The sequence below is a fragment of the Platichthys flesus genome, chromosome 3 (genome assembly GCF_949316205.1).
Source record: "Platichthys flesus chromosome 3, fPlaFle2.1, whole genome shotgun sequence".
NCBI lineage: Eukaryota > Metazoa > Chordata > Actinopteri > Pleuronectiformes > Pleuronectidae > Platichthys > Platichthys flesus.
This window is the reverse complement of record NC_084947.1, coordinates 3,250,379-3,267,417: the sequence shown is the minus strand read 5'-3', so window position 1 is coordinate 3,267,417 and position 17,039 is coordinate 3,250,379. Positions and strand designations below refer to the sequence as shown.

Here is a 17,039-nt window from a genome sequence, read left to right as displayed (position 1 = left end):
ACAAACTCAGCCACACCAGGGAATTTTCCCTTTATGACAGGAAGTGGGATGCACCAACTCACTGTGGTGACGCAATTCTGCTGCTGCTGCACATGAAGGGATTGCGACACACCCACAAACACACAGAAATATTTCACACCCACAAACACACAGAAATATTTCATTTATGATTATGATTATTATTCCAATTAGAAAATTAAGAGTGTTGAAGCTCCAGATTGTTGATCCTAATTTAAAGAACATTAGTTATTTTACAGCTGCTGCAAAATGGAGAGCAACAATATATATATATATTTATATTTATACAATTATATAATTTAACATGATGAACTATTTGTTCAGTAAACAGTTGTCAAACTTAATAAAAGTGTTTCATTCATTCATTCATCCTCTTCAACTGATATACATGTTTTCTTTTGTTTGAACATAAAACCATAAAAATGTATTTCTAAGACTCGATTGATGAAATTGTTATTATTGTATTTATTTTGTTTGTTTCTTTAGTCAATAAAGACAAAGGATGAATATACTGGAATCTTTACTTAACTACTTGTGCTCAGCGGACTGCCAGCGGCTGTACAAACTGCTGGGGAGGAAATAACCTGAGCTCCTGAAGAGGATAAAGACGAACTCTGCTGCACTTTGGAATAAAGATGTTAATTCTAACACGTCTGTACAAATTCATACCAGTTAAAAAGATGAAAAGATTTAGATTATTATTATTAGTAGTAGTAGTAGTGGTAGTGGTAGTATTCTACTTTTTGATTTGTCACATTTGGCCTAGAGGCTGTTTCCTGAGATCATCATGTGAAATGTAATAATTTCTTTAATCTGTTATTTCCTAACGACTCCATGTTCGTGTGCAGGCTGATTTGGGGTTTTGCTGTTTTCTTTGAAGTGAGAGAGAAAATTCCACCGTCGTCTGAGACCTGGTCCTTGTTTACTGTTGCAAGACCGAGGCTGAGTCTGAGATTTCTTCACTTCCCCTGTGGAGCGGTGATGCAACTGAATCTGTGCCATTCCTTCTTATCGGGATGGATTTTACAAGCTGAGACAGGCAGTGAGTAAAATGCTGTTTATTCGAGTGACACATCCCGTCTGATTTATATGTGACCGAACATAAGTACATATTAAATATAATAAAACTGAATATTTTCAACAAACAATTCGTTATCTCAGTTTTCACACAGGAATTTATTCTTTTTAGATGATAAGCAGAGATCAGAATTTAGTTAATTCTTTTGAATAAGTCCACAGGTTCATAAAGGACTGAGATATGAACACTTTATTGTAACCATAACCCTAAAGATATGCAAAAACATACTGAAGAAGGAGATACGGACATTCCACGTATAATATACTATTCAGGCAACAACTCACAATTCCATAATCATCAATTACAAGCCAATACCGGTTTCACATATTGTTCTTGTATTTAACTAAATTGACAATATCGGAAATGTTTACATCAAAATTCTACATAGAATAGATGAAATCCTTATGAGCAATAAAACGTATATATGTTATACATTTTTAATGAAAGTCGTGCGGACGATGACATTGGCTTGTGTAGATACTCGTACGAATGTGGATATGTTTAAATGAACAGTTGTGAAAGAACAAATTATTAGTCTTGTATTTCAATTATGAGAAATACTCCGTTCTTTGTTGGAGTCAAATACTTTATATCACAATATATAATCTGAGGGTGTTTGACATGTTCCTCTTCCTTTGTGTGATTCAATCTTCCCTCGTTACTGATGAATCGTATTTTCTCTCCTCGAGACTTTCACATCCCTCCAAACTGTTGGTGTTTTTTTTTAATTGGAGGAAGTAAGTTAAAGTTGCAATGACTCAGTGGAATCACTGAAAAAGTAGGATAGTATTTTAGCTGATATTCTGAATTACAAAAAAGTTGTGTGCTCAATTGTTTACTTTTACCACCATGGCAAAACTTTAATAACAAATATTACCTTGATTACCTCGACAAATATTTGCACTAATCAGACAAAATGAAGAAATTATCATTTTACAGGTATTTAGATAGATAGATAGATAGATAGATATCCATCTATAAAGAGATAGATGGATAGATAGATAGATAGATAGATAGATAGATAGATAGATAGATAGATAGATAGATAGATAGATAGATAGATAGATAGATAAAGAGATAGATAGATATATGGATGAATGAATGAAATGGAACAATATGAGGAAATGAAAAAACTGCTGTTCTCATGTCAGGTTTCTACGTCACACTTGCCCCAGATTAACAAACAAAAGTTGTGTCACATCCTGTGTATTCACTGAATTGTTGTGATGACGGTTTCTCCTCCTTCACGCTCTCCTCGGGACTCCAGCTCCTCCTGCAGAACCAGTCTGATCATGTACAGAATTCCCAGTGATGTCATAAGGATGGGAGCAGAAGCGGCTTTGGGAGTTTTCTCAAACCACTTCCTCAAAGGGCTGAATTTCACTTCCTGGTCCATGCCACGCCCTCACGTGTCCCACAGACCTGCCTCCTGCCATGAGCATGATGCCTCACCTGCAGGCGTATTGCAGGTCACAGCCTCATCGTCATATCTGATCTCAGGTGAACGGATGTTGCTTCAGAGAATGTTTCAGCCCAGCGAGGGAAGAGTGAATAGAATACAAATCAGTTCCTTGTGATATTAAGCAGGGAAAGTATCTGAAAAATATAAATATGTATATATAATAATATATACACATAGATTAAGGTCCTTCAAAAGGAAAAAAGAAAAGTTATGAAGGCTCGAAATCTAACTAAAGGATATAAAGAGTCATTGCACGAGTTCATACAATACTTAAATTAATAATGTAATTTGTTAAAAGAATGTTAAACGCTAACACTGCTCAGTTTATGAACTCCAATCGGGGGTCATCGTGACATCGACCTTTGACCTTATTCCACCAAAATCCAATCAGTTCATCCATGAGTTTTCGTGAACGTTTGTTCTAAATTTGAAGAAATCTCCTCGAGCCGTTCTTGAGATATCGTGTTCACAAGTTGATGTCGGAGGGAAACAGATTTACTAAGTGTATTTGTTTATCTGATTGTATATTCACGTCTGTTTTTTACGGCCCAAAGAAACCAGAACAATCACAAAGATCTATAGAGAAAAAATATCTCATGTTTATTAATAACTTTCTTCATCTTCAAAACTCATTAAGACAGAAACTATAAAACAGTATTTACACCTCGTTTCTCTGTTGTGTTTAAACTTAAAAGCATAAAACCAGAGAGGATGAAGGACAGTTTCATATTCAACCCCCCCCCCCCCCCCAACCGAACGCTCCATTCACTCTGTTCCCAAATTAAATACATGACAATTAAAACAAAAAAGAGAAAATATTGTTGTTTATCACAATTACTGACAGTGTTTCTGAGGTACAAAATTATAATAATAATAATAATGAAAAATAAAAAATTACGAGACTTGATTTACAAATACTCCCACACAGACATAATTAACCCTAACCCAGTATAAGTGAAAGCAGATGGGGGTGGAGGGGGGTGGCTGGGGGTGAACAGGCATAAACATAAACAACATAAACAACAACAGGAAGATGGGCGTGAATGAGGAAACATTGAGAGATGAAGGTGAAGGCAACAGAGGAAAGTCTTATGACATCCTGGTCTCTAACCGGGTTGCGACAGAGCCGCTCGATCAGCAACTTTGGCAAATCTGTGGCCTTTTGGAAAAAATCCTGGTGGCGTCACTAAAGTGCTCATGTGTTCAAATCGAGGGAAAGAACCCTTTCTACTGAGCGCTCAGTAATAAAGTTGGTTTAAAAGACAGGAACAGAAACGTCTTCTCAGAAGCAGAAATCTATTTCAAACGAAGCAGAAGTGGTAAACGTAGCTTTCAAAATAAAGGTTAATTGTCTCAAAAGAGGAAACGGCAGCGATTGAATTAGTCATTTACAATTTTTCCAGCTTTACTCTGCAACTCGTTTGTGCCGTGGGCCCTCCAGACCGATTATTATCATGGTTCCAATCTTGTATTGTTGTATCTCAATGAGGAGCTCCTCAGGTATTTTCATGAGCTCACACATGATTCACAGTTTTCCCAAAATTGTGCAACGTTTGTTTCCCCTGAGGTGAAACCAGGACTCGTTGCCTATATTTAGCCACGTCCTCCCGTTGATCCCTGTGGTCGAGCATCTGGATTGAAACGAGGGTTCGGTGCCTGGGGAACGTTTTACTATTCGTACGGGACAGGAACCAACGTGTGAGATCATCAACGTTCAAGTTAGGATGAGATAACAGGAGGAATAAAAGGTTTGATATTCTTTATAAAGTTACGTCGCCTGTAAATAAAGATGGACGACGACCATGAAGTACAGGTGGTGAACCCCCTTCTCCTCCATGTTAGTAGATTGGACATGAACCAAACTAAGAAGACAAAGGACTCATTTTCTCAAAGGTTTCTGTCACTTTATTTAGTTCTTATCACGCTGATGTTTGTTCAGGTGTTTTTAAGGGTGAAACGTTATGATTGACAGCTCAAGCTGCGACCAGACTGTAATTAGGTTTTATAAGAAAGATGGCGGCTCGTTAGTCTGCTGGATATTTTGGCTTCACTCCCTAACAGTGGAAGTAAGTAGAGACGCGTCGTCCATCTTTATTTACAATCTACTGGACGTTGTCGATGATGTGTTATCATCCAGCAAAGCAAATATCCATTTATCTTATGAATACATGAATCATACAATATAAATAGAATATAAACACCAGGACGACTTTGCTTTGTTTTAAAATAAAAGAGTTGCAGGGAGTTGGCCACTTATATGTGGAGCGAATCCACTCTTATCCACTTAAGTAAGTTTCCCTCCAGGGCTTCACACGTCAGCTTGAAGCTGACGTTTAACTCGGCCGATAATTTGACAATTTGAAGAAACAAATCAAGGTTGTTTCCATTTCAGTGTCTTGAATCTCCACATTGAAATGTAAATAGTTGTTGTTGTGAACATTTTACTGTGTAAAGAAAAGAAAAAAAGGAGACAAAGGATTTTTGAAGGCGGCACCGAACTGCCTCCGAACGACCTTTAACCCTTTGGATCCAAAAAAAGAATAAACTGGATGTAGAAGACAAACAGACAGAGCCTCTAAGTTCAGTTCCAATAATTGATAAATTATTGTCATAAGTATGAAAAGAGGAAAACACAGCTCCCACCCATGTGACGCTGCAGCGAACGTCACGACACGTTAAAGTCACGTTATTCTTCAGATTATCACCGCTTTGGTTTTGGCAGAAAACTAAATGGACACGACTTCTTTCTTCAGATGTTACTCGTGTGTTGGTTTGACGGGGAAAAAAAAAATTTGGCCAAAATTCTCAGAAATCAGTTCTGAATTCCACAGAAATACATTTTTCTTGATATTTACCAAAGCACTTGTGACACTTACATTTTCCTAAGACTGTAAATCACAACAGGCCATGATTCAATCATCACAAATAACAAGTTATTCCAAGTAACTGAAAAACAGAAATGAATCAATATTTTGTTTTTCCAAGCCTCTGCTTTCAGATTCATAATGACAGTGACTCACTGAGCTCAGGAGAAGTTTCTGTTCTGATTTAAGGTTTAATCATATGAAGGATGGATGAAGTGACTGGAAACATGTCCCCGTTGGTTTGGAATCTCGTGTTGTTGATTTCACGAAGCAGCAGCAGCAGGAAAACAAGTCAGAAAACAAAATCTGTTTGAGACAACTTTCCTCTCTTAGTTATTGTTCTGACATCCTACATTTCCCAGAATCCCCTTTGACAACATTGAGCGAGCAGACGGGAGGTTGTTGGATTCACCTGTGATTTGTGGGTTTGAACCATAAGACGTTTTTTTTTTCAAAGATGGATGACATGAAACCTCAAATCATCTAGATCGCCCCCTTGCTGCAGTGTGGGGCATGAACCCCGCCTCCTCCGTGTTAGCAGATGGGACACGAACCAAACTAACAAGTCAAAGAACTCGGCAGAGAAGATTTCTTTCATTTTAAGTAACTGATAAGTTTGAGTGTTTGTGTTACTCGTAATTTTGGTTTTAATTAGTTGTGTGATGATTTAAAAACGTGGGCGGGACCTCGACACCGCAGCTCCACCTCTCGATCACTTACTTCAAATTGCACAAGATGGTCGACCCTAGTCTGGGATATTTTGGCTTCATTTCTGTACAATGGGAAGAAGTGGAGACACGTCGTCCATCTTTATTTACACTCGATGGTTTTCGGTGGGAAAACCACGTGGCGCGGTGCTGAGGGCGGTGGCACTGCTCTCAGGTCAGTGCACAAGTCGATCTCCACCGTGTGAACGTCCACAAAATGAACTTTGATTTTTAAAAACAAAAAATCAATGTATGGTTTATTTCTCATGTTGTATATCACTGAAAACATTTAATTATAAATATATCTAATATCTGTGGCTCTGAAATCAGAGGAATCTATTACATGACACATGATGTGTGAGATTTCTCAGCAGATTGTACAGTCAACTGGAGTGTGAGCAGAAGAATACAAAATAAAAGAAATAACCCATTCTTTGTGAAATAAGACACATTATTTTCCAATTAAAGTGACAAAGTTATCAGAGTTGAGTTGTGTGCTCAACTGCAGAAACACAAAACCACGACTCACGGTCATGTCGCTGCTCATTAAGCGAGAGTGACCCCTTCCCCCAGAACCGATTAAAAAACCCAAACATAACATGGAACACGTAAAATCTCACAATGAGGCAAAATAAAAATCTGATTTCTCTCCCCAGCTCGTCGACAAAAATATATATTTACACACACGTTCAACCAAATAAATAAAATCTCAGATTTCTTATAGTATTTTCTAGTCACAAGGCGATCAAGGTTCCCTCTTTTGGTTTCTGTTCCCACCAAGTCTGCTGATGGCCATTTTGGTCACACACACACACACACACACACACACACACAGACACACACACCACCGTTTCTCATAAAGTAAATCAAACATTTTCACGTCTGTGAAAACTTAATTTGTCGGGAATCTGCCATCTCCTCTTTTAGGATCTGTCAACGAGTCGCAGAGGACAGGTCAGAGGTCAGGTGACCCGGGGGGGGGGGGTTAACGTACCCTACACATTGAACACATTCATCATGTTGATTGTCTTAATCACAATTACAGTCTATCGCTGAATCTCCCACCGACTCGGGGGTAAAGGCTCTGGGCTACTTTCTGCTTCATTACAGGAAACAAGAAGGAATTTATATATATATATAAATACACATCACATATAAATATGTGTGTATATTTCTTCTTCACTCCCCCGATTCCCTCCCCCACCCCACACACCCCCCCTCCCCTAAACCCAAAGGCAAACACAGTCAGTGGGAGTCTTGTGTGTCAGTCTCACACTTGATTTGAGAATAAATATCTGACTACAAATGTCTATGGATCATATATTAGTCTTTAGTCTTCTAGCTGTGAGGGCGGCGGAACGCAGGGCGTTGGGTTCTGGACGTTCCACTGCTGCACTTGCATGTCCGTACAAGGGGGAGTCTCCCTGAGTCTGATTGGGGACCACACACACACACACACACACACAGAGACACACGTAAAAACACACAAACAAATGGAGGACGAATCTCACAAGAGAGGGGAGGAGCCTTCTGGTCCAAAGAAGCAGGTCCTTCAGATCTTTGTCGTCAGTTAAAACACGAGGAGCACGCAAACACACACACGCACACACAAACACACACACGTGCACAGATGCAGATATCCTTTTGATTTCGGTGAACTAGATGAGTTCTGTGGTTTGGCGAGTCTCTTTATGTGAAAAGTGTACAAGGAGAGTTCCCAGGATGCATTTTGGTTTGTCTGCGTGCATGTCTGTAGTGTTCAATTCTTTTGCATATTCATCGATATGCGTGCACATGGCTTGTTTCTCCGGGCCTGGCCCTGGCATTTGTCTGCATTCCCATTCACACACACACACCAACACACACACTCCTCCTCTCCTCCTCCGCATATATCCGAGCAGTGCATGCGTGCAAACGGGGGAGCTGGGGGGGGGGGGGGTCAAATGTTGTGTTCCAGCTGGTTGTGGTGGTTGGCTGTGTGCGGTGAGTTCTGCTCGTTGAGGAGGAGCGTGGTCTCGTCCGGCCCGTTCTCCGTCGCGGTGGAGTCCGAGGCCAGGTACGTGGCGGTGGTGGCGTTGGCGCTGGCGGGGGGGGTGGTCGGATCCAGGCTGACCTCGTTGTGGCCGCTCTCCGGGGACTGAGGCGTGCTGTCCAGACGGGACGCCATCAGGCCGTTCTGGTACTGAGTCCGTGTGATCTGACGGAGAGAGAGAGAGAGAGAGGGGGGGGGGGGAGTTAAAGACAGAGATCACACACACAAACCGGGCAGTGTTCACTGATGTGAGGTCATCATCACCGACCTTCACAAACTGCAGGTCGCTGAGGGCGCGCACGTAGAAGTCGGGCGTGTACTGCTGCGAGGTGAAGCTGTTGTTGAGCTGGCTGTTGCTGCCGCTGACGGAGAGCGACTCGGTCCGGTCCGCTCCGCTCAGAGACGCCGTTCGGTTCAACCCGCTGAGGTGAGACGGAGAACGGAACTCTGCCCACACACACACACACACACACACACACAAACACACACACATATAGAAAAGGTTGTTAGCATCGGAAAGATAAACTTCAGTCCCGTCAAGGCGGAGTCATCGGTCTGCAGCTACTGCTTCAAAGCCATTCGAGGGTTAATGGCTCAGTGGTCAAGATGCAGTGATGATGAATGAATGTGACACGCAACACACGGATAACGCACAACATTAAAACAGAAACACAAAATTAAACTTGGAAGAGGAACAGAGGCAAAGTGTTGAGGGACACACACACACACACACACACACAAAAGCAACGTGTTCACACCTTTTCTTCAGCGGACACAGCAGCGACATGTTGTGTGTCTCTCACCCCCGAACACAATGACTCACAAAATTTTCCAAACAAGCTGTGAGTCAGTCTTTGTTCTTTAAAAGATGTCGTGCAGCAACCGAACTCGTTTCCCACTCATGTGTTTATTCAGAATTTGTTGTGAATGCTGAGCAGAGCAGGATGCAGACTGAGATCAGGCGTATTAACAAGAAGTGGAGACAATATTCACTACTGTAATATTCAGCTGTACAGGCTCTTATTTTGAAAAAAAACATACATGTTTAGAAAATAATAAAATGTCCGAACCTTTAAACTTCAAGTGTTCAGCCGACAGAACATTAATAAAGAAAGTGTTAATTACTTTATTCCTCAGTAACAATGATTCCTACTTTAGGTGGAAGGTTTATAGACAAATTATTATAAGTAAAACGCAGTAATAATAATACTTGCACTAGTAATTGTTTATATATACACATTTATAAAAATGTTAATGTGATTATTTCTCTTCAAACATTTTGATATTTAACATATAGTGTGTACAATTTCCACATAGTGAAATTAAATGTAATTATTATCAGAAATAACTGAATAATTGTTTTCGGTGTGGGTTTGTTTTCTAGCTTGATCCGAAATTTGCAAATGTGGACGTTAAAAAAAACGAATTTAAAAGCCACAGATAGTTATTATGAAGTATTTGAATTGTTACTTAAATATATAAAAAGACACTGTGCAAGATCTGCATTGACAGAATGTTTGGTCCGAGTTTGTTAAAGCCTTAGGGTTGTTGGCTCCATTCCCGATGACCATCTTCCTGATGTGACTCTGAGGTGATGCATTGAAGTCTAATTCATCTAACGCAGCTAAATGGAATGAACAGACGTGATTCATTAATGGTGACCAGTATGACCAGTGGAAGGAAACCACAACTAACTAGTTATCTGTGTTTTTCCATCGTCGGAGGTTTTTTATCAGAGACAGACAAACACACAAAGCGCATATGACTCAATTATAATCAAACGTCTTGGGGGGGGGGGGGGGGGGGGGTTCTCTGGGTTTGGACATTTTGGATAATGCACAAGACACAAGACATTTTCATGAAGAATTGTTATAGATCATATCTTTGAAGGGAGCGACAGCGTCCTAGAGAAACTACTGGAGCTAACCCAGTCTAAGGACATCCAGCAGGTTCAGTCTTTTACTGTTGAGCTCCGGGTCTTAGCTGCCGCCTGATAATTCACTCAAAGTCTGAAAAATGATTCCTTCAGCTTGTTATTTTCCACCTCTGCTCCGACATAACAAAACCATGATGACTAACTCCAATTGATTTCCTCGAGCGCACAGCTTAGTTCATGCTGATGTAAACCCAGCATATGTGACGCACACACACGCGCAGGCACACACATACACACACACACACACACACTTGCAGACTCGTTACCAGCTGTTTGTTATTACCCATAGGTCTGAGTCTTCCAGCAGGGGGCCTCAGTGAGTCATAGGAAACTGTTTTACCTGGACACGTCAATCGGGTTAGATTTCAGGGAATTAATCCAGTTAAACTACTTAATCTAGTTAATCTCATTAATCTAGTTAATCTCATTAATCTAGTTAATCTAGTTAATCCTGGCTCTTGAACGGCTACTTTTCCAGTCAGTGGTTGGATTTCACTTGGTGATGAAGAACAACAAATGGTTTTCAGAGATTCATCGGAAAACTTTTCTTTTCAACTTGTGCTTCAAATTAATCTCGAACACAAAATCCCGGTTTTACGAAACACTCCTGGTATTTATTTAGCTTTTCAAAATACAAAAAGTTTTTTTAAACCTTTTAAAATTCATGTTTCATAACCATGTTCTTGTTTTTTTACACAAAATAGAAAAATAGATACGTGTCCTGATCTGCTTCGGCTTTAAAAATTCATTCATCAGTTTGCGTCTCTGCGAAGTGGAATAGTTAAAGTGTCAGTGCATTTTTTTTACAGATATGGATGAAATGTATTTTTAAGTTTAAACAAACAATAAATAAATGTTTTTGTGTACTCATAGTAAAGTAGTTGTAATCTCATATAAGGACATTTTAAATGTTTGTTTATGCAACAATGACTCAATTCCTACTTAAATGAGGATATATTGATATTTTTATAGCTATATTTGTATGTTTCCAGCTTATTTGTTCATACATCATCATCATGAGGAGTAACTGTTGTTCATAGATATATTAATAAACACTTAAATCTGCTCACAACTACATCCTGGTGTTTCACAAACTAACGAGGAAAGTTAAGTGTCACCAAAACATAAAATCTCTATATTTTCTCCTGATTGTTTTAGTTTTGGCTGCGATGGACAAAGAGCTGAACCTCGTCCAAAAGTTTCCTACTGGGTCTTCGTGACTTTAAACCAAGTTAATCTCTACTTGTGCTCTGAGAGTTAGTGTTTTAAAAATCTAAAGTGGCTGATGGGACCCAATTCCAAACAACACTGAGATCTGGGATCAGATTTGGAACTGGCTGCAGGTTAATGATTTTATCTTGTTATCTCTAAACTACATGTTGACGACAATCAGAAGTTAAAGCTCTTTAGTCTGTTCAAAAACATCTGAAATATAAACAATATATCACGGGCTGCCTCTCAACAGCTTCACATTCTTTCTTCCAATGTCTCACGTCTAAGTGTGGATGTAAAACAGAGAAAGGGACAATGTGAGTTTATCCTGTAAAGAGGAAACAGTCCCATCTGGGTGTCTCATGATTTTTGTTCAATCCCTCTCTCTTGCTTCTTAGTCCCATGTGATCATTTCCTGTCAAGTTTGGGAAATCGGTGTTGACCTTTATGGCAGATATGCTCTTTGTTCAACTCTTTACTTTGCAACATGGTTCATATCTGTGTAATCTCAGTGTTTGTTTACAGGTGACATCTACATGCATGACTCCTCTTTTCTTTTCCTGAAAACCCACAGAGACTCAACTATTTACATACGAGGGGCTGAAATTAAACAACTTCTGTTTTCAAATATTAATCTATGACGATCATTTTTTGCAGATCGTCTTTCTAATAGAATCGTTTAAGTGTCTCATCGTAAAGAGGTGTGTTTACAACTTAATAATCAACTTGAGGGCTCTAAAGCGGATATCATTTCGCTAACTTGACTTCTTATCTTCTTCCTTCTCTCATTAACTGTAGATCATCGTCACTTCTGCAGGAGTCGGATTTAACCCGGTGCTGAACAGCAACCTGACCTCTGACCTCAGACCTCCACGTGTGAGGGTCTCACCTGCGCCTCACTGCCATGCAAACTAAACACTGACTGAACACTGAGGATCGGATGAGGTTGTCTTTATTGGACAAAGAGCTTGTTTACCCACAGAGTCATCATGGGACTCTTTGCTGTGCTTAAAGGTTCAAGCTTCTTGATCACATGGAGAAGAAGGCAGCTAGACAGAAGTGCAACCCAGAATTCAATGCTCCAACTTATAGAAAGTTGTGCAATAGAAGCAGCTTCCTGCCCTCTGATATTAGGTGGCAGTTGATAAAGAGATTTTTCTGATCGAGAGCCGGAACCACCCCGGAGCCCTGCCCATCCGCGGTGTTAAAGAACCCAGACATGCCGGAGTTTACCTGGCACCCGAGAGAACAGAGAAAACCTCTTAAAGGAGAGGTGGCGAGGACGAGGTGCAGCCGCTGGGAGGAGAGAGTGAAGGAAGGAAGGAAGGAGGACGGATGAAGGGAAGGAGGGAAGGAGGGAGGGAGTCAGTGAGACAGTGGGAGACAGGTCTGCTTCCAGACGGGGCAACGACACACACACACACACACACACACACAACACAACAAAACGAGCACCGAACATTTCTCTCTATATAAAACACCCGTAGAACTTTAAGATGACAAAGAGACAAAAGGAAAGAGGATGATGGTGCATCAGCAGAAGGAATTTCAGAAATCCAGGATGTGAGCCTCCCCACATGTGAACACATTAAAAAAAATATCTAGTTTTGTTTTTAGACGGTGGAAAAGAACACAATATTTGTTTGGACTTTTTACTTTCTCAGTTCCCTTCTCAAAATACCTCAGTATTATAAGTGGAATTATCAACAATAACATTTTTTTCTTCCTTATTACTAAACCTGTTTCGAAAGAAACAAGTTTACCAGTTCATCTACACAGTAGTAATGTAATGTAGTAGTTTCATATTTACTGAATAGTTCAACTTTATCCAGTTTATTCTTTTGATAAAAAAATACACACTTCCTCTTCTCGTGGTTTTCTCGTGCTTCCCTTATCTTCACAAATGTCGTGGAATACATGGAAACCTCTGAAACACGGTGTGTGTGTGTGTGTGTGTGTGTGTGTGTGTGTGTGTGTAAGATGTGTCAACAAATTTAATGAATAAATAACTGGTATCGTGTTATGTGGAGCAGTGATATCTCAACTGATTGATATTCTCTCTCTCTATTGTTGTGTTTAAGCTGCAGCTGTTCTGTCTGCATTACACATTGCTGACTGACAGCTGCAATAAAAAACTGAAGTTAACAAAGCATACAATAAAAATGACTTTTATACTTGTTGTCTGAAAGCTGGAAGTTTGTGTCCAAGCTATCAGAATGATATGTGTTCTGAAAAAGAAAGGAGCCATGTTACTGACGCTGTATAAAGTAATAGGTTCTTAAAATGTGAATAAAAGAGGAAGTTTTGTTTGGTTTGTTATAATTTTAATAAGGAGTAAAAGGGAGGCTAAAAGTAAAGAAAAAATGTGTCAAAAAAATGTTTCTTTTCCTTTAGTGATTCATGGTTTACTAGAACAATTCATTTGTTTATTTCTACCATCCTCCTGACATTAATGGCTGACCATTTTTACCCACTAGGTGGCAGGAGAAGCATCTGATTGAGAGGAGAGGAGGAGATGAGGAGACTAGTCAAGAAGAGAGGAACAAGAGGAGAGGAGGAGACGAGTTGAGATGAGAGGAACAAGAGGAGAGGTGGAGTAGTGATGGAGATTCTGAACTCACCTAGTGTGGGAGCACTGAGCGCCATCACGCCATAGAATGAGAAAGGTCCGGTCTCAAACTTCATGTTCTCGTTTCCAGCCTCCACTTCCACTCGGCCCTGAGAGCAACAACACAAACACACGTTAAAGATGTTATGCAAGTTCACTTTTCATGCATCTGTACTAAAGTTCTTTACCCTTCTTATTCCAAAACATGTTTACAAAGCAGTACGCTACACGTTCACATAGATTTTCATGTATTTTTTAAATTAGACAAAAGCGAGAGGGGGATTTGATCCATTGATCCAATTAGAGCGGGCAGCTGACATTAGACCCCGCCCCCTGCAGCAGGGTTAGGGTTGCATTCAGGAATACATTCAGCAGGTACTTGTATTTTTAATGAGTATATCTATTCAAGAAGAAGAAGAGTATTTTAAAATGCCATAGATCCGGGACCTGAATAATCTGCCAGATAATAAATGCAGAAGAAGGTTTTGACGTGTAGTTAGTAGTGATGCGTGACAACAGCTTATTGATTCTTAAAAAGAAAATCTATATTGTGAGCGTTGGTTGTGGAGGGAGCACAGGCAACACTGTGCCCAGGTGAAAAGGAAGGACTCACTGCCAGGATGTGGACACGGGGCGTGATGTGGAGCGTTTATTGATCTTATGTAGGATTGTTGTGTACAGAGATTAACTGTGCATATAAAGGTGCGCAGTTGTAAAAGAGTATTTTTCAATAACTTTCAGAGAAAAGTTAATTTTGCCGTTAAACCCTGACTTTAACTTTTATATGAAATGACACTGCTTGGCCTCTAGAGGGCGGCACAATGTCAGGGTGCCCGCAGATCTGTGACAGTCCTGCATCAGCAGTGGGAGATGACATGTTACACTTTGGACTTAAACACAATCTAATATGAACCAAGGTGAATCAAGATTCACTTGTTTTAAATGAAGTAGATGAGGCTGTGAGAGTGATGTGAGGAGATGAGGTCAAATCTGAGGTCACGTGTCAGCCAGACGAATAAAGCGGGGAGACGGACGAGAGGACAGGGGGAGGACAGGGAGGACAGGGAGGACAGGGAGGACGAGGGGGTGAAGGAGGCCTCTGTGTTGGTACAGACACTTCGCCGAAATCTGCCCGCTGGAATGTGTGAACTGCAGCAACAACACAGCTAATCCACAATGTCATCCCTCCTTCCCTCCTTCCCTCCACCCCTCCACCCTGGGCTGATGGAAGCAGAAAGGAAAGTGGACACAAGTCCCTGCGTCCTTCACTGACGAGTGAATAAGGACAGTCACAGTCAATAAAAGGTTCATGAGTTAAACAGAGTCTGAAAAACAAATAAATGACACAAACGCATCGAACCAACTTGACCGTCTTCTGTTCCGTGCACGTTTCTCTTTAAGACCTCCTGCGGTGAACTGAATGAAGTGAGCCGCTCCCGTCACGAACGCTGCACTGAATTAGCTTCACCACATCTCCCCCCCGCGGCCCAGCAGCCAGCAGCCAGCGCTCAGCTACCACTGTCAACTGTGATCACACCTCAACTCGTCCACGCCGCCGCCGCTTATCTGCAGCTGCAGCTACCGTCAAGGCAGAGGTGGAGAGTCAGGAGCCATTTATTTCAATCAGACCTGAACAAATCCCCTCCTGTTTACCTCATTTATCAAGTTGGATCGAGACCCCGAATCAAAGTGTTTTTAAAAAGAGGTTTAACCTCTGTAGTCAAAGCTGCACAGGGGTTAAAAATAGCATAACCCCTTATTAAACTACATTTAATACTACTAGATCCAGATTTCCATTTGAATCAAAATACAGTTTCATGGAAATCCATTCAGCTAACAAACAAACAAACAAACTGGAATAGGATTCGTTTCATCTCCTTCCTCCCACATGGCCCAACAGCTCCATAAAACTCAGACAAGCTGCCCTAACGTTCAGACCCCTAAATATCTTATTTCCAGTCAAGATCTATGAATTATTCCCTGGGAAAATGTTGAGAAAAAAAAAAAGAACTCCCTTCCCTGATTCATCCAACCCTGGGAAACAAACAAACAAACAAACAAACAGGACAGTGGTTGAAATGAAAACCTTGAGGTAAAGCTAAGGAACATGTGGGCTTCATGTTTCTGATCTTGCTGCCACATGCTCAAAACAAAGTGTGATTTAGTTCCACGCCTTTGGGCCTGCTTCATTAAACCAGGGTGTGGCACAGCCCGTCATTATCACCAAACGACAAAACTATTCAGAGCTTTACAACACATACAAGTTTGCTCGGTAATCCCACAAAACAATAAAAAGGTAAGAGTGCATGTGATGATGCAACGCAATTGTTTAATACTTACCTAGCAGTTTTTTGTACTGTTGGTTAATCTGTGATTCATATTTATCAATCCTTGATGGTTGATACAAGCTCAATCTAAATATGTTTTTTTTTAAAACACATGTTCTCAGATCATAAATTGTTGTCCCCAAATAACCAATAAGTATAATTAAGTAGAGTTACCGCATCATGGTTGTTTCAGCTTCAGTCTAGAGACATTATATTATTTATGTGAGGTCACTCTGACCTTTGACCTTTGAGATCCAATCAGTTCATCTTTAACTGGTTCAAAAGGTGAAGTCATTTCCCAAAGTCCCACTTGAGAAATCATGTCAAAGATTTTACATTAACACGTTCATGAGGCAAAACAAACATTTCCTGAGGTCACAGTGACCTTGACTTTTGATCTCCATGTTCATAAAGAAATTCCTTTGTGTGCTCTTGATACATGTGGTTTAAAAGAACATGAGGGCACCGTGACCTTGACCCTTTAACCTTCACCCACTGAAATCTAATCAGTTCATCTTTGGGTCCAATTCAAAGTTTGTCCGAATGTGACGGCTGGACAGATGACGAAGACATCAAGCCTCCAGCCACTGACCATCAGATTGTTGGGATGTTGGATTTCATGATCCTACATGAGTCCACCTGCAGAACGAGAGGTTCTCAGCAGCGTGACATCTTCATTTGACCCCTGAGACGAAGGTTAAAGCTCCTTGGTTCCATCTCCACCTTCCTGCCACTTATAATGTATCAGCATGTTAGAAAAAATTGCTAATCACCTCCCAACATATGGTCAAACCC

At 40.5% G+C, this 17,039-nt stretch overlaps 1 protein-coding gene across 2 annotated transcripts in view; it reads right to left on the bottom strand.

Annotated features, from left to right (window-relative positions):
- Positions 1-7,351: 7,351 nt before the first annotated feature.
- LOC133937214 (metal transporter CNNM4) overlaps positions 7,352-17,039 on the bottom strand; it is a 31,764-nt gene continuing 22,076 nt past the window's right edge. Inside the window, exons 5-7 of one of the 2 annotated variants that reach the window (XM_062381380.1) lie at positions 13,931-14,027; positions 8,430-8,608; positions 7,352-8,326 (exon numbers count right to left, since the gene is read on the bottom strand). In XM_062381380.1, coding sequence (XP_062237364.1) covers positions 8,069-8,326; positions 8,430-8,608; positions 13,931-14,027 — 534 coding nt within the window. In that variant the 3' untranslated portion in view covers positions 7,352-8,068. Of the gene's footprint in view, positions 8,327-8,429; positions 8,609-10,282; positions 12,606-13,930; positions 14,028-17,039 lie in introns of those variants that run through there. The other variant, XM_062381382.1, reaches the window with a different exon arrangement.